The 21,694-nt window shown below is 43.9% G+C and overlaps 1 protein-coding gene across 5 annotated transcripts in view; it reads right to left on the reverse strand.

Moving 5' to 3' along the window:
• LOC128873750 (uncharacterized) overlaps positions 1-7,600 on the reverse strand; it is a 75,396-nt gene extending 67,796 nt beyond the window's left edge. Inside the window, exons 1-3 of one of the 5 annotated variants that reach the window (XM_054117558.1) lie at positions 7,362-7,600; positions 3,824-4,812; positions 1,201-1,443 (exon numbers count right to left, since the gene is read on the reverse strand). In XM_054117558.1, coding sequence (XP_053973533.1) covers positions 1,201-1,443; positions 3,824-4,058 — 478 coding nt within the window. In that variant the 5' untranslated portion in view covers positions 4,059-4,812; positions 7,362-7,600. Of the gene's footprint in view, positions 1-1,200; positions 1,444-3,823; positions 5,555-7,361 lie in introns of all 5 variants that reach the window. The other 4 variants (XM_054117554.1, XM_054117555.1, XM_054117556.1 and 1 more) reach the window with 4 other exon arrangements.
• Positions 7,601-21,694: the final 14,094 nt, after the last annotated feature.

Genomic DNA, 21,694 nt, shown 5'->3' on the forward strand with positions numbered 1-21,694 from the left:
TTTCAGGAAGGTCTCGTTCAGCTAAAAATTTTTAGAGACCGTCTGTGGGTGGTCTTCGAAAGCAGAATTCTGTTAAATTTTAAAGTATTGCTCGGCAACGGGCGCCAACGAGAGTAAATTAAACGTAAAACCAGCCTAGATTTAACTCGGAATTAAGCTCGAGTAAATGAAACGCGGGCAAAGTAATCGTAAAAGCAAGATTGAACACGGCTGAAATTGCAGCGGTCTAATTTTCTTCCCGCGAACCATTCGGCCTATAAACCTCTCTCCCTTATCTCTTTGACAATGTGTCTGGGATAAAACGCGAGGAATGATTATTTACTGCCACAGAAATTCCACCAGATCTCCCCACTTTTATAACCCCGAACGTCTACGCGTCTCCCACGTTATTATTGGCCACGAATCTCCTTTAAGCCGCGATACTGTGTTATCTGACAGCTATAACCGGGTGATCGTAACCAGCAATAAAGCGAGAAATGTATTCCCAACGATCGTAAGTCGAAAGCTGATCCTGGGAAATCGGCGCCTCGGCCTCGATTAATCGCGGGAGGAAGCCTTTTATGGGAATGCTTTATTCCCATTCCTTCATCCAACCCTATATTCGACGTCTTAAAGCCATCCTTAATCATTCGTTCTCGAAGTCGATTATTCTTGAATTCTGTGTAGCTGTTGATAATAATCATTGTATTGTTGTCTAAATATAGATGATAGATAGAGAATTGAGTCGGATACTTGAGTTTCTTGACCTGCCAGCGATACCCTATAGTTTGAGTACCGTGTCGAATTGGTCGCAGTGGTTCTCAACCAATTTATACTTAATAAAATTAAATACATCGACATGGTACTCAAACGAAAGCTATACTCACAGGGATACCTATGTTTACCAATTCCAACACAAAATCGAACATGAGAAACCTTAGGAACCTGTTTGAAATTCCAGATCCATTCTGACGAATTACAGCAGTGGATCGCCAGTCAGAAAATATTCGAGGAGAAACGACTCTTCGAGGATCATTTCACATCAAAGGAACCATTCGAACAGACGTATTAACAGTCTGACCGATAGCGGAAGTGCTTCATCCGGAGGGAACCGTCTGGTAGAGGCAAATTGGTCCTCGACCGAGCTCGAACTCGATTCCGAACTGCCATCGAACTCGAGGATCTTAGAAACAATTAATCTCCATTCGCGGGGTCACTCACCTTCGGACTGATGGGGCGCGTAGATGTTCAGGTAGAGGCAGTCCTCGCTTTGGTTCTTGAGGTAAGGCAACAGCTTCTCCAAGTACTCGTAGCGGACCGGCTTCACCTCGTCCCGCAGCTTCGGCGCCACTTGCGGGCACACGGGGGCGAATTCCAGCGATTGCCGTACGCCACGCCAAGGTTCCGGTGATCTTGGCGGGGAGAATCTTAAGGATCGAACGGGAGGCTCCGCGTAGGGTACTCCTGGAACATTCGATTAGCAGGGTACTGTGATTGTGCATTGCTAATTTCTCGCTTCAATTGGGAGCGACTGTCTCCTGTCGTGGATTTGGAGGACCTCGAAGAAACCTTAGAAGTGGTTGGGGTAGGATAATAGGGGTATATAATTCAAGGGATAAAATATAGTTTGAGTGGGGGTGTTGCAGAGTATTAAGGTAGATTGCAACTGACACCGGAAGTATTAAGAATCTTTCGAGCTTATTTTGTTTTTGACGGACCTGTGTATTTTCTCATCTGTCTTTCAATAGGAACTTGCACCGGCATTGTTAAAATATACACAGCAAAAGTAAAGAAAAGGTACAAAGGAAAATAATCCGCCTCGAGAGACAGATGTATCACTCCGAGAGTTCGCATCTTTACTTTCTTATTTTTTACGATATCGATTGAGACTTTCGCGTTCTGATTATTTCAGTGCCAATTATTTCAGTACTAATTACCAATTTTTTCTTCAGAAATGTAGAAGTTTTCAACTCTACTCTTATCCCAACCCCCTGATTCCTATGATTCTCATCGTTAATAAAGACTCCTATTGATCCTTGAAGTATCTTCCTGTTGATACCGATTACGTAGACGAATGATTCGAATAAAATTACCTAACGGCGTCTCTGGAACAACCTGGGCAGTACCATCCCACGGGAATATGCATTCTCGCGACGCATTCACAGTCAATAATCAATACATCAACGGTGGAAATGAATATCCTTATTGTTAGCGCTGGGAGAGCCTGGTCTCGAGATGATCTCGCGCGAATGCCTCGCAGAGGCAATCACCGTAAAGTTTTATTGGACCGCGACCAGATCGATTAAATTGATCGCGTTCGTCCGGCATCCCCGTTAACACGTTTCACGTTGGCAGCAAAGATCACGGCGATCCGTTTTATCCGCTCCCCTGGGTAAATTGGATTCCCAGGCCACTGGTTCCTACGTAAAATATTAAATCGCGGATAGTACGACTGGGCGGGTACAAATCGAGAGGCTTGATTGTGAACGGTTCGGATTAAAAACGTATGGGACTGTTCGCGTCGAAATTGGAACGACCTTGACAAACTTTGATTGCTTGTCGAGGGCTGACTCAAACGCCCCTGTATTTCTATAGTCGAGGACGTTGTCGATCTCGGAAGGGTAGCTGGAAATCACCGAAGAGTCACCATCAAGGGTGACGATGAGAGTCCTAGAACTCGAGGAATAAGTTATATTGGGTCGTCTGAAAAGTCCATGTCGATTTTTAGTAGGTGGCTCAAGTCTGAAAAAGGTGGTAAAATTGTGGAATAAAATCATATATATATCAAAATTCAAATGTGCTTTTGAATTTTTCTTAAAGTTTGCTACAAACTTTCTGGACAACCCAATATTATAAATGAGTGTATAAAGAGTTCCTCCACGAGGAATGGATTGTGCTATACAAATATTCGAATATTTTGTAGGTGTTTGGAGTATTTCACGAGAATATACCTGTCGCAAAGTACTTTCCGATCCATTATTCGAATACCATTTTCCTCATCAGAGGGAAATTAATTCCCGACGTAAATGTATCTTCCAAGTCTCATCGCCAGTGCCAAGGAATGTCACGGAGAACTCGAGGAAAGTGTGCGGCCGCTGCGACAAATTCAGCGTGCACGCGCGACAGCGGAGTAACAGGGCAGGGGAGCGTGCGCTCCCGAAATAGCCAGCACGGTCCTCGTTTCTCGAAGCCTTTGACGTATCGGGATTTTCGAAGCGCGGATACGAGAGGCTGTTGCAGCTGCGAGGAAAGTTTCGCTGACCAAAGTTCAGCGTATCGACGGAGACTGGAAATCGTGGCGTGTTATCGTCCGTCCCCTCCTCGGCAGGGATTGTGGGCTTCGATTGAGAAAGGGCGGAGGGAGGCCGTGATTGGGCCTCAAGTTCGAAACTCGCCGCCGATGGAACGTTAACCGATGATTGTGAACGGATTTCAATGCCTGCGATTGACTCCTGGGGGATCTAAGAACGTATTTTGGAACATCGAAATTCGCTACTCGTTGGGAATCGTTCCTGAGTTTTCCATTAGAGATATTCGAGAAATCGTTGATTGAACTATCCTGTTCGATGTCCCAACGCAACTCATTCAAACGTAGGATATGTTTATTCATATTTTGTACTCATTGAGAGACCGAAGATACAAATTCTTGGCCCACGAGTGTGATATAACGAAGCGTACACGCAGCAGTGCCAGATCGCCTCTGATTTCGCCAACTACTGATTCAGTACGGAGTGCACATGAATTATAATCATTTCAAAGCTTCCGTAGGACAAGGAACCTTTCCTATTTTCAGAAATTAATAAAAATTCATCAATTTCGCATCCAAAAATAATTCCAAACTCACCCAGAAAGACGTCCACGGCCTGGAGGTTGTGATTGGTCCGCGGCTGCACCACCGTGCCACGCAGACGACCGTACTTCATCCGCACGTCCTTGGTGACACGTTCCTGAGACTCGTGGTACCTCGATTGGTAGCCATATTGGTTCCTGGACTGGTGGAGGTCGCGGTGCTCGGTGAGTATCTGGGTGCAGGCCAGCAGCACGAACCCGACCAGCTCCAATCGCAGCATCCTCGACATTTGTTTGGCCGTTCGACGGGCGGAAAGCGTGGCAATGAATTTCTCTCGCGGAACACCTTCGGACTCGAGGCTGGACGGAGTCACGCGCGTTCGAAAAACCCCGTCGTGGTAAAAATAATTTTTCAACGGTTTGCTGCGTCTTCCGTTCTTGCACCGGATGCGAGAGGAAGGTCCCTCCCCCGCCCTATATTCGCTCGGAGGGCCAGAGGTTTCACGGACGACGCTATTTCGACGGTCGGTTCGCTCGTAGGGGCGCACGATCTTCCTCGAGGCGTGCCAAGATCGTTCCGAGTCAGTTTTGGCACCACGTGCGCGCGTGGCTCACATTTTCGACGACTGCTTCCTGGTCGACGTTGAACTGGCAGGGATCGATGCCCAGGCGCTCGCGATATCGCATTGTCACGGTCCTTTCTCGATTCTTCGGGATGTTGACCCAGGGTATGATTTTCTCGAGGTAAACTCGAAGAGATTATCTTCTATACTTCTGTTTTCAGTCAGTTTGTCTGTCAGTTGCCACGACACACGAATACACAAATAATTAAAATCCAAATTTTCCTCTGTCCAACTGCTTTCGTCAGTCTGCGTCGGAGACACTTAACACTGACTGCAACTGGAACTATCCACCACTAACGCGATTGTCCTTAATTAGTTCTCACTGATCCCTCATAGTTCCCTGATTAATCCCTCGTCACCAGTTCATCGACCACCCACGGAATTGATTGCACCAAATATGTCCATCACTATATCAACGGACCTAACGGACGAAGGGCATCGAAATGTATCCTCCGACATCGAATCCTCATAAATCTTCCAGGCTTTAAACATTCACACAATTCTCTTCGGTATCCAACCAACTATAAAATCCAAATCTTACACTAGTCACTTAGATTTCCATATTTTCTTCACCATTCTATCACTTTCATAGGCCTATAATCAGCCCTAGAAAAAGCCAACCAAGATCTTGACCCTCCACGATAGTTCTACGCGCGTTCTAACCGCCAAATGAAACGGAGAGTTCACTGTCGACCTCTCCAGTTTCACGTACGCAGGTTTCAATCGCACAAGCTATAAATATAGTTGACAGGCCTCGAAACCGCGGAGGTTTCGGTTTCGCGCAACGTTGACCGGGCCTGATGGTGATTAAAAGGCGAAGGGGACCCTCTGCCGCTGTCCTCCAACGATATTCTTGGTTCGAACAAGGGTGAACGCACGTACGCGGAGAGAGGGGAGAAAGAACGGTGCGTGCACTCTATTTCCGACCCAAATAGAACGTTGGCTCCTGTTGGTAAACTTTAGACGCGCGTTCGCGGCCAGAGCGTGTTCAGTTCCTCCTCCAACGTGGAAGATTTTCTACATTGCGATTTATGGCACTTTTATGGCCTTTGAACGTTTCACCCACCGACTTCGGCCTGGAATGGGGCAGGGATAGGTTGTAACACTCTCTAGATCCTATTTTATCATCGTCAGAAATGAATGATCATTGATAACTTTTCTCTCTACGAATCAGATCAAATGGAACAATTTAATTGGAAACAAACGAAGTCTGTCAATTTTGCAAAAGACTCGAGAGAAAGGGCATCCGCAATAAGCCGCCGTAATTGAAATTCTTTGTTACGAACATTTCTTCATTTTGCACAGAAGCTACAGAAATGTTCCGTATCGAGTATTTTTCCAGCTACTGGCGGCCATTTTTTTTTATTTGCACAGAGCATTAGCAAAAAAACAATTCCGCTCGTGAATGTTAAATAATTTATTGGTAAACATATTGGCGATGGTACATATTCGAGAAAAAAATTATTTATTGATTCGATGTGTGTGCTCTTGGAATACTTTAGTTGGGCACACATATGACGTAATTGATAATAAATATTTAAATCGAGAATTCATTCCTTGGCAAATGAACGTTAAATTAGAGAGGACTCGCAAATTGATTGCTGAATTATTATGTTTAGGACTGGAAACAGTAATACCAACACATCCTGTATGAGTGTATTTGATCATTAAAATGCCTTTTCTATTCAATGTTTATTCAAATATTGCTCAACTCGTTCGAAGCATAAGGAGACAAAACAACCCAAAAATAAATTGTGTTTTCAGGCGATTTATACGTGACAATGACCAACGAGTCATTATTCGCTGCACCCCGGAATGGGGTGTAATTATTTCGACAAATTAATTTAGAGAAAAGAATCGAGCTCGCGGCTTCGAAAACGAAACATCGGGCTCGCGCGAACCGAACCGGGAAAGTTTCAATTTACCCCATTCACGCCTCTCACAAAGCAGCCATCAAAAGAGCTTCCGTTTCACCGTGAAAATCATTCAACGAAATTTACGAAAAACCCTAGCAACGCGCGTGAAGCGGCAAACCGGATTACGCGACGCGAAATAAAACCGGGACCGTTTTAACGCGCGCTTAAAAGCGGTCAATAGCGTTAAATTATGAATACCCGTAATTTGCATCGTGACTAATTGTCGCGCGGCGTATAACCTGCCATTTTCCCAGCTTTGTGCGTGTCCCGTGGAAAAGCGGAAAAAAGAAATGGAACCGCAGCAAGACGAGGTTTCCCGGCTACGTGACATGTTTGTCGATACTCTTGAAGGGTCACGCTGGACTGGCTATGGAAAACCAGGCCGTTTTTTGAATTTCATAAAATGGAAAACTGTGGAAGATGTTCGCTCGAAACATTGCAGGCTTGTTGCCGCGTGTGTTATCGGGTTACGTAATTTTTTGTCAGCGATAGACATCCATTTTTAAGAATTTAATCTGTAATGAAATTAAACAAATTTGATTCTTCCGAAATGCTAGGAATACCGAACTAATGTTATCTGTAATTCGAATACTCCGATGCTGAATTCGGTGGCGGAAACACCAGGAATCCTCGTGAAAGTTTCCGTCTCCGTGTGACAGAAGAGAAGCCACCGTCATTAACCGTGGTCCGCGGTTTACCGAAAATTCCAGCGATCTTCCGTGATGGGCCACGCGATTTCCCACTTTGAAGCAACTACATGTTCCTATTGAAAACTTCGCCCTATACGAAGGACCTCTGGTTTAGGTCTTCTTTAGCGTCAAAAATATGGTCAAGTTCAATACAGAAAAATTAGAATCGAGCAGCCCAAAGTGAAGTCAAATTCTACTGCCCACCTACGTCATCCAATTATAATTATAAAATAAATGCTACATGTTCTACATAAAGATACTAGTTGGTATTGCACAATCATTCCACGACCAAACATCCATTTCGATTCGGCTTTGGGACACGAGCCTCCAGATCGCCATGAAAACAAGATATTTTAAGCACTCACGCTCGTATCGCCTCGAGTCTCAGAGACGCACGAACCAATCACAAGGGACTTGAAACTTCAAACAACTAGAAACACGTTTACACCAGCCAGTCTTTCCCCAACGATCGCAAACATTGTCAGACAACGAAGTTACTTTCTTTCGACCTACTTTCAGGTTCCTTCAGAACCCAAACGCATAAACGCTCGATCGTCGGGTCACGAATATATCGCGTTGGCGGACTCAGTTTCGCCTCGATGGATCTCGCGAGTGAACTGAGTCCGTAAGTGCTAAAATTAAATCAAGAACCAGTCGTGGAGGAAGCGCCGCCCGCGGCAACGTTCCAAGACGAAACTTTTATTTTCGGAGAAACATATCGTGATCGTTCGCCAAGTTTTGGTGCACGTGTTACGAGATCCACGTTTCTTTGAGAAAAGTGTCTCGCGGAGGCACTCGCGCTGATGAAGAAGTTCTTGAGCTTTGGAAGATTCAGGTACTGGATTTGCCAGTTCAAAAGCGAGAGAGTCTAACCTTGGAACTCTGAGCGAGGAAGCACTGTCCTCTAGAGTTGTTAGAATGTTAGATGGAAGAGGTCCGAGGTTCAAGTTCTGACAGCTCCTGTCATTAACGAGAGTTGGCTGGTTTAAACAATAATCTCTGTCGGGCTACGCTCGAGGAAACATCTCTGTAGACACGATCGCCATTTCGAATAACAGACTCGAATTTTGGAGAAAGAGAAATATTTTAGAATTCCATAAATGATGTACACTTACGTATTATAAGTGTAAGCTATTCGATCTTATACCTTCACTACGATTAATTTTTTAAAATGGATATACGATGCACCCATTCTGGTGTAACACCTTAAAGGGTGTACCTAGATCGAAGCTCTAAAAATTGAATGTCAATTGATATTTATTATAAGAAAATTATTCAAGTATTTATTATTTTGGTCTACTCAACTCGAGAATTCAGCAGGCCATGTCTTGAAATATTTATGCCTTTTACCTTACCTCAATAAAAGGCCTGTTTCATGCGATGTTCGAGGCTCCATCTTGGGACCCTTATTATTCAGTATCTACGCACATGAATTACTTACTGAAATTACTCTTCCTGCTACGTGAGCGTTGATGTTATGCAAATCATTGACATTTTCAAGCCGTCTGATGCTTCTTCTGTTTAACATGAAGATGAACACGATCCACCTAATGTTGCCACCTTGTACATATACATATTCATCGGTTTCCTTTTGCTTGTTTTTTTCAACATAAATTTTAAAGAAGATTATATCTTCTGTAAACTTTTTTACGTGCAAAACTCAACATTCCCTACCTTTCTACCTTATATTATGCATTTTTCAAACCAAAGTACAAACTTTTAGGGGTCCAGGAAAGAAGCGGAGACTCCCAGAACTTACGCGCAAAATATTTTGACAACTGGAAGCCGAGACGGTTCGACTTTGACAGATTGCGACCAAGTTTTCCGTAGGAAGAAAGTTTCGTTGCGTTTTCGCGCGTTCTTAAGGAGGTATCCTCTCCCTTCCCTCTCTCCGGCGATCGAGCGCAATTTAATTTCGCTTAATCTGAACAGACCTGAGCGCGCTTTCCCCTTTCGGGTCCTGACTCCTGGACAAAGTTAAACATTTTATCTCTAATGGAATTAGTATAGTCCTGGAGGGAGGGATGGGAGTGTTTGGATTAAATGAAACACCGGTTACCAGCAACTCTGTGTATCGAGATTAAGGTAATTGGAGTGCGCGGGGAAATTGTGCCCAGCGAGAATGTACCGAAACAGGAGTTGTATCAATCAAGTTGCTGAACGCTTCCTTCGTTTGGTGAAAAAATTTTCAATTAATTCCCTCGTCCACTCGCTCTTGGAACACGATTGGGATCAAACGTTGCTCGTCGAACAGTGTCTCTCAAACCTCGCCCAACGATCGTCTTGGAAAAGGATAATTGTTCATTAGACAAAAATAAATGCGAACATTTAATTAAATGTTGGATACTACTTGTCAAGATTGGAATGAAAACGAAGGTTATCGAAAAGAAAGTCGGCACAGGGCGAAATTCTCTTTACAACTCGTTAAAAATATTTCTATAAAAATCGAATATATAAATACTAAGAAACTTCAATGAGTTCATATTTCCTTGTAAAAATGATTGCACTATCAAACACGGAGAAAATTCCGTGAAGTCTACGTAACGTCATGAATAGTGTGTGCTCGCAGAAAGTTCATAAAGAGTTCTCAAGTTTTTAGTGGGCCAACGTAGAGAACGCCTCTTAATAATAACAGAATATTACTCTCGGGGGGTTCGCGGAGCCCAATTTGAGAAACGCTGCGTTAAGGCGAAGGCGAGAGCCGCTCTCGTTCGCTTCAACATCTGCTGCTCGATAAAAATCACAAAGCGTCCCCGCGCGGGCACAGGAGAGGAGATTAAAAAAGTTCTGTCGCGAATTAGTTTGCACGCCCACACAGGCTCGGAGCACTGTTCGTTGCCCCGGAACGACGTGTTAAAGCAACGATAAGAAGGCTTTGAGAGGTCCTCGAGGCACGAGGCGTTGCCCGATGAGTGGCTCCTCTTCAGGAACATCTCATTTACGATAATGAACTTACTCGGCGCAGGGGTGGCGTGAGTGCAACGACGGTGCATAGTAACCTACGCGAAAACAAAAGTCTGGATTAATCGAGACATCTCCAAACTTGAGATTCCGGGTTTCTTTCCTCGTTCTCCCTGGATCGACACGTTTCCTACGATTTCCATCGCAGCCCGTGTCAATATTTAACTGCGATGTTTATTATACCGGAAACAACAAGCAACGGATCTGCATACCAGAAACACTTCAGGCACCGAGCTCCGCATCGAATATTTACGAGAGAAACTCTCGTTCGCGAGCTGGGGATGGTTGGTTGGGTTGAAACCCAACAATTAATTCGAACACAGCGCCTCGTCTTAGCAATTTTCACGACGAAGCTTTCCGATATTTTCCAACCCGACTACCTCGACCGAAGTATTGTACGTGCAGGGTAGGGGGAGGATGCATTGTTCCCAGGGTTATCGATAACAAAACAGGCCACAGCGAGATGAAGATAAATAACTTGCCGCGTGTAAATAGTCCGCTCGTGATACATGCCAATCCACGGGGAATTTATCCGTCTTCGGAGCCGGATGGCTTGCTCCTGCTGGAATTCATCCTCCTTCTGGATCTGGCAAATATTTTCCTTGCGAATAGGAGACCAGTTGATCGGAAACGTAATTATCTCGCCGGTCACTCGGTCCCTGTTTAGCAGATGGCTGACAAATTCTCTTTCACTCCTTGTGTTAACTTGGTAATAATAATACCAAGATAATATTCTCTTGCTGCGAATTTATCATCGTTTAATCCTTCACAGGATTAACCTAACAAGATTTAATTATTTGTAAGTCTGTAGATGAGTCGTTTGCTCAGCGAACTCTCAAAGCGTCCTCAAAATTAATTGACTTTGATAAATTAACAAAATTCTAATACCTATCGACATCTTCAGAAAACCCACGCACCTCCTCAAGGAGAAAAGTAGGATTAGAGAAATTTGCCACGAGAAAGAGTTCACGAGGGATTTTTCGTGGATTAGCCCACGCTTCCCTCGCGCGATGTTGAGAGTACGTTTTTTCGCGTAGCTATCGCTTCAACATGCCGGATATACATGCACGTCCTTCGAGGTACGGGAAGGTTGGTTGTTCTTCTTCCGCGGATAATCCCGAGGGCGTTTTGCAGGTGTTACATTATTTCCTGTCACCTGGCGACGCTGGCTTTTCTCGAACACAGCCACTGTTCTTACCTTACTCTTGTTTATTTTACGTCCGACACGGTTTCGCTGCTGGAATTTTTGAAAACTCCTTCCCAGACAAGCTGCATCTTTTTTAGAAGGCAATTTTCTGCAATTTTATTGATTTGGAGCTTCGATGAAAGTACGTATGAATTTTTGATAATAGTTTCTAGAAGATTTCTAGAAGAAAAATCTAAAATAGAGAAGGCAAAGAATAATAATAAACGATTTGTTTCGACTTTTGATGCAATCTTTGTTACTAAAAGTAAATAATTTCCTACGTCACAGCTCTCGAAGCGTCCTCTGGATGGAGCTTAACGAAAGGATCGAGCAGAACAGATTGATCACGGATCTCGCGACAATTAATTTCGGTAGCGGCTGCGAAAGCTCGCACGCGATAATTGAATGGTTGGAGATCCGTGATAGCATCGTTCAAGGATCCGTCGATTAGACGAACGCACTCTGTACACGCGCACGCTTCAAGACTTATCGACACTTGAATTGCGCATCAGGTGGTCCCTGTTGAACTTCAATCAGCCTCAAAATTCAACTATTCCGATCCTATCGTTCCGTTGGTTCACCGTCGATTGGCTAAATCAAACACGATTACCCGTCGACGCGCTTCTGTTGCGACTCGTACAAACCCTGAAATCCCATCAAGCGAATGTTTTTCTAACCGTTCAGCTCAATTTCCTCGATACTCGATTTTTTCTCGGTGGAAAAAAGTAACCTTGTGATTCGATGCAGTTGGATCAAGTTTCTAAAGGAATGAACATTTGAATCACTTTCAATACAAGCAAAAAGCTTGCTAGCAAGATTCCATTTACTATCTTTCAAATAATTCCACAATTAGATTGTAAATAAAATTAGACATATATGAACTTTTATAGGTCTTTAAAAAGCACCTCCAAGCGACTAGGCCAATGGATATTATTTAGTGAGTAATGACTAATTGTATCAACCACAATGTAGTCATTAATTACGCAGCAGATAACACCGGCAAATTACCCACGATCTTTCTCGTATAATTTATCATATGTATAGGTCGATTGTCGGTTATCTTCCGCGCCATGCGTGACTGTGGCGTATGATAGAGATGAATTAGCTCGCGAAAGGTGTTCAAATTTTCACGACGTACCGGCCACATAGGTCCGTGACAAGGGAATCCGTGTAATCCACTTTCTCGGCAGATATTAATCCCTGGAGAACCCTTGTAACTTTCGGTATTATGAGTAGATTACGTTCTTTATCTCGAAGACGAAATCTGGGATTTAAATGAAATTTAAATGAAATTTCCCCCGCGTCCGGGGTACACACGCGAGTTCCTCTGATAAAATTCCGTGTCATCTGCGTCGCTTTAAAATCGCTTAAGGAACTTCAAGTGGCGCACGCTATGCTCGGGAATTTATTACATGCAAAATCATTCCGAGGGAAATTATAAACGTTCGGACGAAATGTACATGGAAGTATTATTAAATCTCTGCGATAGTGTACGTGTTTTACATTTGAACTGTCAGGGTTGATTATTAACTGAACATTTGTCTTGTTGCATATTACGCGAGATAAATCCTCTGACATCATGAAATATATGAATTGCTTATTTGATTAGATTGTGAAAGGCACAAAATATATTTTTGAAAAATAATATATGCTTATATGAGCCATTCACTGTTAGATGAAAGCTACATCCGTATGTATGTATTTTACAATATTTATTTGAATTTATATTATATTATATATATTTTCTCAGCTTTGTGTTTCATAGGGCTAATCGATTTGTGCACTGATATCGTACCCCAATGTTACCAAGATATTTTTAAATCATCCTTTTTTCTCACAGCTCGAAGTCGAAGCGCCAAAATAAATGTCCACGTCGAAATTTCGTCAGATGGAACTCGATATACAACACAGACGCTTCAAGGGAGAGAATCTCAGTGGCTTGCAGAGAGTGACAACTGCAACCAGAAAAGTAGAGCACGTTCGATCTCGATTTTCACGAGGAACCGATGCCACGTCCTCGAGGAACCAGAAGAACGTCGACGCGCCGGTTATCGAGGCGCGGAAATCTTGTAAAGTAGGTAAAGTATAACACCGGGGCGCAGGAAGCTTGAAAGAAGGCACCACAGGGGTCCTCTTCTCTCACCCCCTCGTCCAAAGTAGAAGCCCGTAGAATCCTTGGTTTTCCTGTCAAGATCTTCCATCGATTCCTCGGATTTGAATGTTTGACAGTCCAGGCACGAACTCTCCGCGTCACACTCCGTCGACTTTCTTCTCTTGGGTCGAATCTCTTCCACCCCTATCCGTCCACCCCTTCTTGGAGCTCTGCCCTGGTCGGATGTCTTCCGTGTCTCTCCCTTCACGAGTAATCTCGGTCATATCTGTCATGTATCGAAGCCCTCCGACGGTCTCGTTTGGGATTCTCGCCCCTGATTAATTCCTCCCTTGACATCGATTAGGGAAAAAGGTAAACGAGGTGGTCGAGGACGAGTTCTAACGTTTAGAGAAATATAGGAGAGCCTCCCTCTTGTTGGAAAGTAGAGCAATTTTCTACAATAATAATTGTATGACATACACTGTACCTTAATTCTCGTGATTTTCTTATTGAAGCCGCAACAACCCCTAAAAGAGACTTTCGACCTTGCTCACCCTCGAGGGAGCATTCCAGCTCTTCTCTCCACGGTCCGTGTAACAGGGCCTCGTAAATAAATAAGTTTCGTTGAATATCTGGTCGCGGGGGTCGCGCGGTTTCATTCCCCGGTGTCGAACCAACGGCGCGAAACTCTCGAAACTAAGATTCGTGAACTTGGCTCGCGTACACGGCCAATAAAGTCAGGACGAATAAGTGGAGCAGGGGGATGGAACCTTGATCGACCCCTGTGCATCCAGTCGCGAGCACCTCCCAGCTCGTGCTCGGCCCAATTTACGCTCTTCGACTTCCCTCGCTACCCTTTGAGCTCGAACCTCTCGCGACTTTTCAGTCGCCATCTTTTTTCTCGTTTTTTTCTCCCTCCCAACCGTTTCTCGCCAGGTCGAACTCCTGGGTGCTTCGACGATGCAAACGAGTCACCCTTAATTCCATTCCCCGACCCTCTGCAGCGTCGCCCCCCGGTAAACAAGATTGAAGATCGCGTTTGGTGGCCGTCAAAGGTCGAGGAACGTCCGCAGCGAAGATCTCGCGATGGTAATGCCGATGGTAATTTCGCTTTGAAAGGTGGCGCGAAATGTTTATTCGCGCCACGGCATGGAGATATTTGCATCTTCCTGTCATCTCTCCATTCGATTTTGAATATTGACGCATTTGCCTGGAGAGTAAGCGAGAGGCGGATGTAACAAATGCAACAGTCGGCAGACTCGCGAATAAGTAGCGCGTCAAGCTTTCCCTGAAAGGTGACGGTTCATCTCGGAGCGGTTGAGTTAACATTTGCCAGCGAATTCGTTAAACTGATTCCCTAAAACGTTAAAAATTCCCTGATAACCGTTAAAAATTGTTTCGAAAGGTGCGAGGATCGTGTTTGGGAGCGGCGAATGAAATTCTTTTGTGAACTAAAATCCTTGGCGACGGTCAAAGCGTCGCGGACGCAAGAGAAGCACGCGATACGACGTTAATGAATGTGTTTTTAATTGGTCGGGAGTATATGATGAGTTAATTCGAACGTTCTGATTCGATATATTATAATTAATAGAATTCAATGAGAGAAAGTATTGTTTGCGAGTTTAAAAAAGGTTCGAATTTAGTGGTGTATATATTTAAGATATCTTTTTAGATGACGATTGAAAAAACTTGCATTTAATTTAATCATTATAATTTAATCTACCACGAGTGTAAGTGATCTAGTTAAGGATTAATTTCCCAAGAACGAAATTCCTGTGTTTGGCAAGTGGAGCCGGGTATTAATCGTAGAATTTTAGAGGCAAGGTGCTCCAACTTTGGAAAGGAGAAGCTCACGAGCACGTGAAAATAATTAGTACTGAAAACAAACTTTGAATTCAACTCGTTGAAAGTCCGCGAAGAATCTATTGACCGTGCCGCGTTTCCTGAATTACGATGTTCAAATTGCTGTTCTAATTTCGCGAACTTCCTCATAATTCCGGTTCTATACGAGCCTGTTTATCTTCCTCGGTTCTCAACTTTATGCTTCCTGGAAAATAAATATTCTTCGAGTGCCACGACCTGTTTTGGATTCGATATAATTGGATCGAACAATTGCAATTATTGTATACAGGTCTGGTGAGGTGGAAGGAAAGATACGACAGGAGAATTTGCAAAGTGGATTATAATTTTCGGGGAAATTCGCGACATTGGTCGAAAATAAGATAACATGATTTACGAGGCTTGGAAAGCACGAAAAGAGCAGTTTCTAATAACGCGACTTGGCGAGTTAAAAGTTCGCGAACCGGCGCGGAGCGTCGTCTTAAAAATGGAGGTTAATTATCCGCCACCCATCGTCCACGATACCCCGTTCCTTTCGCGTGGTCGTATTTTATACAGGCAGAAACTTGCTGTGACCGGACCACGGGCTTCCCAGTAAGCTCCGAGAGTGTATTATTCAGGGGTAGACGGCGTTCCGCAATTAGACGCACTTAGTGCTTCGCTGAGCTGAGTTGGAGAGCCTTTGGTGACACGATTTCTTCCGTGCTTTTGGAATTCCTCTAGTTCTTGTTATTCTCCTTTGACGGAGGCTCGCCGAGTTTGAGGTCGTGCTCCTTTGAATGCGAACTTAATAAATTGTTCCAAGTAGAAACAATAGCATCAGTAATATTAACTGCGACAAAGCACTTACGTACAGCTGCGTATTGTTCAAATAAGGATCTCGTAAATATTATTTTTAATTTCACGTGGGATAACGAAGCTTTCCACAGTAAAGAATCAACAGCAGATAAAATTTACACGTTTGAATGAAAGCTTTGAACTATTCCAGCTTAGCAACTATTTTTTAATTCATCGTTTATACCTCAAGCTACAGCCACTAATTATATGTATATAAAAACCTCTTGTTTGAGTTCGTGGTTGGAAACTCGGCATGATAACTGGAGGGAAATAGTATACGTAACAGGTAGTATTAAACGGTGGATGAAAAGAGGAAGGAAGGCTTTCATTCACAGCGGATTTTTCCAGGATTAGCTTGGATCTCTTCGTATTATTCGTCGTACAACTATCCTCCAGTCCGTTCTCGCGATGATAGCCTCGATATCGACTGTTCTCCGACTCGAAATCGAGCTCGCGTGGTTCGTCCACTCGCTCCATTTATGTTTCTATCGCGAGGGATCGTCGCCGATACGGAAACAAACGGTACAAGCATCGACGAAACGCGGGACAGAAGTACTTCTGGTTGACGATGAAACTCTTTCACGAACGTAATTTCCACGTAGAATGACCGAGGGAGGACGCAAACACCGCTAGGAGGGAAAAGTCGAGGGTGGGAGAGAGAAAGTTCCCTTAAAGACTGTTCCCTCGTCTTGTCCCCTTCGTTCTGGCCTCGTTGTAAAATGTACGGAGATCTCTGAAAGTGTTTTCATAACTAAAGGAAGAACCAAGCGAAAATGGTACGAACCAAGTTCCTGGGAACAGCAATATCGTTTCCTCCAACAAAGATCAGTTATTAAGTTCAATTGCTTTGGAAAATGTGCGATGAGAATACTTTTTTTTAAATATAATTCATACTGGAGCTTGCGAATATAATAAATCAGCAAACTTGACGCTTTCACGTTTTTCATTCGGGATATCGATAGCGATATACGGTATTGAATTTGATAAATGGGATATTCATTTAATATTGAAGTGAGTGGTATTAATATTCGATTGTAGCATACATGAAATATTTTCGTGACCCATATCACAATGAAAGAAACCGTCCTGTGAAAAGAAAAAAAGTGCAAGCAACCCTTCGCTACAAACATTTTTTTAATAATAGTTAAGTTTATAGTGGTAGTCTCTCCACTATGGCGTAATTTAGTCTCTTGCTCGTTTCTAGCATACTCTCGCCATGGCCCGCGGAGTTCGCCTACTTCAAGAAACTTTAATTAGCTCCTAAACCTGCGATCGTCCTTGTAGCTCGCCCTCGGCGTGCGCAGATTACGTCAAAGGGTCCGAGCGAGGCCTGTCCGCGCGTAAACTCGCCGAAGCAGGGAAGTTTTGCGAATAATCGCTGAATCTCCGACGCGTTGTCAGCGATTTCAGGCTCCAACCCAGCGAAAATGAAATTTCTTTCAACTACGAGAGCCCTCGATCGTCCTTCCGCGTGTTTAATCCGCGTGGAGAGAGTTTACAATCTTCCCCGTGCGTTCTTTACCCACGCCCCAGCGATCTGGTCGAGTCAGTATGAATTCATCTCGAGTTTAGCCCAGCAGAGCGTGAGATAGATATCTGAAAATGATTTGAACGCGTTTCACAGGACGAGTGTATCCGGTACGGTTGTTTAATCCACGATAGGAGTAAGAGTAAGTTCGTTTGGTTAATAATTTCCGTGTATTTCTGTGATTTAATTAGTAGACCCTGATTTGAATATTTTTCTTTTTATACTTATCTCTGTTATTAATATTATTTCACCTTAAATGGAAATAGTCTATTAATTCTTTCATAAAAAAAATGTCACTATCGTTAATATTTAAATAGAAAATGCTCAGAGTTCTTGAAATCTACTTGTCAGGTTATTTCATTTGTCATCTATCCGTAATCCTAACGAAGGAAACAAAAACTACCTCGTTTGGTCGAGTCAACATGATAGATTCGAAAGGATAAGAGTAGATCCGATGGGACCAGCGCCTGGGGAGGGTTCCGTTTGGCAAAAGTCAAGTGGCAAACGAAATCCGCTTTTGTTCGAACGTTTCCATTTCGTTTCCGGGTCGTGTGCGAGCAACGACGATAAACTACCTTCGGAAGGAGGGAACGGTTTCGCGGGACGCGTTTCCTCCGCGTCGCGCGTTTGAATTTTCGACGAATTTATGCGACAGCCGAGAGACGTCGTCCGATTGAGCTCACGCGACGAAATTAATTTATGCACGCGGCATAAAGGACGCCCTTCGCATGGAGAAAAATTGATGATGGACGGGCCTGGTAAGGCTTGGACGCTGGAATGATCGCCAAGTGGAACCAGAGACAATGGTGACGTACCGCCAGAACACAATTCCCTAAAATAAAGAATCGCAGATCAGTCTTCTGGATGTACGTAAATTATTTTTGGAAGAAGAAGAGGTGAAAGTGGTTCGGTGCTTCTTGGTGATCGACAATGCTCTGTACACTTGTGAAATTCTCTCGTGAGGCTCTACAAGGTAGGTTTAAGTTGGAACAGTTTCGATCGGAAATATAAAATTAGTTTGTGATAACCTGTATATCGTATTTGTTCTTCCCCATTTATTATTTTCCTTCAGATGCTCCTTTTGGCTTTGTATTTCAGTTTTAATATTTTAATTTCGCGAGTCAGAGACCCAGTAAACTATCTCGAAATATTTTTGATAAAAGCATTTATCAGCTACGCATTTAAATAGATTGTTCCAGCGGATTTAATAAATCCGAAGATTCGAAGAGACGAAGATTCCCCTAGCGATAAATGAAAACGTGCGCAGGAATGAAATGTCCTGCGGTGTTTCACAAATTCGAACGAGTGCTGGGGACGTTTTCTACAGTATTCTAGAGCGCGGGGAAACGAGGAACGTTCCGAGCGACGACAGTATAAGACAGATTTGACGAAGCTATAAATTGTTATCGATCGACGCCCGTGCTCCGCGAGATGTGAAACGCCAGGACCAAGAAGGCCTCGTAAAGAACCGTCCGTTTCCAGGACATGTCCTTTATCCTTATGGAAGGGCCCTGGCAGCCTGGAATGAACCTCGTTCAGATAAATTCCTCCGTTCCCTCTTTCCTTTTTTTCCCGCGCGACATCCACCAGGGCCGAGGTACTTTAACGGGAATGAATAAGTCATAACGATTTGAATCCACCGACGGAATCTTCTTGTCACAACGCATGCGCAGTGAATCATAATCGTGTCCTTGACAGGGATCTGTTCGTCTCGTTCGCGTCGCTGGTTTCTGTCCAGCTTTCGCCACGCAAAGTACCAATTTTTTATTTTTTTCCAGAGTTCTCCTTTCTCGCGAGAGTAGATCGTCCGAACATTTATAAATTGAACAACAAAGGAGCTATGTTTTAATTTTAACGCGGTGTCTGTTTTAATTTTTCCACTCCTCAGCTTCGAGTTTTAATAAAACACCGAGTCAACGAATACGCTCGGTACAAATAAACTCCAGCATATACGACTGATCATAATCAGATAAAAAATTCCCCGCAGAGGGCTGACCTAGGACCCCCAAAGAGTATTCGTTGCGATTTGCCAAGAGCTAGGTCGGCGTTGTCGATCGCAATCTCGGAAATGGCGCGCGTCCGCATCAACGTCGGCTGCCTTTATGCGACATTCATTCGCGCCGTGTCCATAAAAACCACGTTCCCAGCTTTGAGTAGTCTCGATGACGGCCACGCTAATCGACGTGAAAGGGCCACCGTAGACTGGCTTACGCTTTATCAGAGCATCAATGAACGGGATAGGTCCTCCGCGCAGAGTCCGTGCTCAGGTGCGCTCAGATTCACCAACAACCATCGCTACAATGTGTAAACAGTGCGCACTTTGGTCTCAGTTTCATTTTACTGCAGAATCAGGAAAGGAGGAGGTTCTCGAGCAGTATATTCAAAAATTTGTATTTTTTGTTTGTTTGATAAAGCACATGTTCCCAGTGAACACTCGTTGAATACTCCATTTGTTCAAGTGTTAATCCCTAGTAACCACAGGCTCTTCTAACTTTGGCCATCGCGTTTCTTTCAACTCCTCGTTCCAAATTTCGATGGCCTAAGGCAGAGTGTTTCGTCAGAGGGGGGTTGATTGAATTACGCACAGCTTTCGACGTGGCACAACACGCAGGCTCCGCAGCGCCCTCGTGATTAAGAGTAGCGAGACTGACATTGGCCTTAGGACACGAGTTAATAGCATTGGCAAAGTTGGCGCACCGGAACGCCGCGTCTGGGACGACGTTCAATTTAATCATCTCATTGCAGGGGGTCCCTGTTGCTATGTGTGAAATATTAACCCCTTGCAGTCGACGACAGTCACATTTCAGAGAGCTAACAATTTAGATGACTGAAACCTTCTTCTACCATGTTTAGAGTGTCGTAAAAATAAAGTATCATACTACTACTTAAAAGTGTTCCACTTTAGAAACCTATGAAACAAAGACTGTCACTTTTAAGTCTCCCCTCGAGTGCAATGAGTTAGATGTACATTACATAGAAAACTTTCTCACAAGTAACGACTTCGATTAAGGGTTAACAATGCACGGTACACAGTCGCAGTATCGCTGTTTTAATTGGCGCAGGATCGAGGAGCCAGTCGCATAGGCAAGGACTACGCTTGACAGCTTTCGCGATAACACCTTCGAGCAACGGGGCGATAGAGCCTCTGAATTACACCCACTCTCGTTTCGCGAGATAACAACGCCTAACGTTCCTGATACCAGGGTAAGTTTCCCCTTCGTCCTTGCGACTACGTCCTTCTGAAGTAGCCTGATCCATGCGTGGGAGTAATTGGGGTAGACACTCTGAAATTGTCCTTTCATCTTTGGCGGTTGAGTCAACTAATCAAGGCTCAACCAAGAAAGGTGAGAGGTTTATCAAAGTGGATGAGGTTATTCTTTATTTTATATTAAGAATTCCATGGTCAATTTTCTTTTATTTATTTCGTTTAACATATCCAGCTCAGACCTATCCAAGAAGGAGAAGACTTTTGTGTCCTTTTCAAGGAGACACTTCCTCTATTTCAGATCCTTAAAGCTATCAATCTTCGAAGTAGAATCCTTCTCCTCTTAAATTCCACCGACTGACAAAACGAGTAATCCGGTCCAGCTTATTAAAAATTAATTAACAAAAGAGTGTAATCTGTTGTCCTAACGAACCTTTGTGAAATTGTAAAAGTAATCCACAGTTCAGGAGGGTGGCGACGGTTTGCTCGCTTGTTAACATCGACGTCATTAGGCTGGTGCGTTGCTCGCGGTCGGATCTAATTCGATGCTCGACGATAAAAAAAAAAATACCGAAGGGCCCTCTGTTTTGAAAAGGAAGCTTAGCGAGCATCGAAGTTCGTTAACGAGGACAACTACGCGGTAAACTACGTGCACAAGGCTGAGTACACAGCGAAACTTTGCGAAGAAATCGACCGCGCTTGTAGTCATTCTTCCCTGAAATTCTCGTTATAAAGTTTACCCGTCGTACATACCTGATATTCCAATTTTCCTCCACGCATCGCGTGTTCTTTATTTTGTCCTCTGGCGCTCGTGATCATCTACGTAACAGCGTGATTGGGAACAATGAATAGGAGAACGAGGCCGTGTACACGTGCCCTGCTATCGTATCTCCTCGATAATGCAGAATGTTTTCGAGATCCGCGTCACGTTGTTTTGGAAAGACGAGAAACATCGCGGTTCGGACAAATAAAACACCGTTAGCGTTACGAGGACAGTTTAATTAAATTAATGTAGAAGTTCCCCGTATTTCGAGTAGTTGACTCGAATGA

Source organism: Hylaeus volcanicus, chromosome 3 (genome assembly GCF_026283585.1).
Source record: "Hylaeus volcanicus isolate JK05 chromosome 3, UHH_iyHylVolc1.0_haploid, whole genome shotgun sequence".
NCBI lineage: Eukaryota > Metazoa > Arthropoda > Insecta > Hymenoptera > Colletidae > Hylaeus > Hylaeus volcanicus.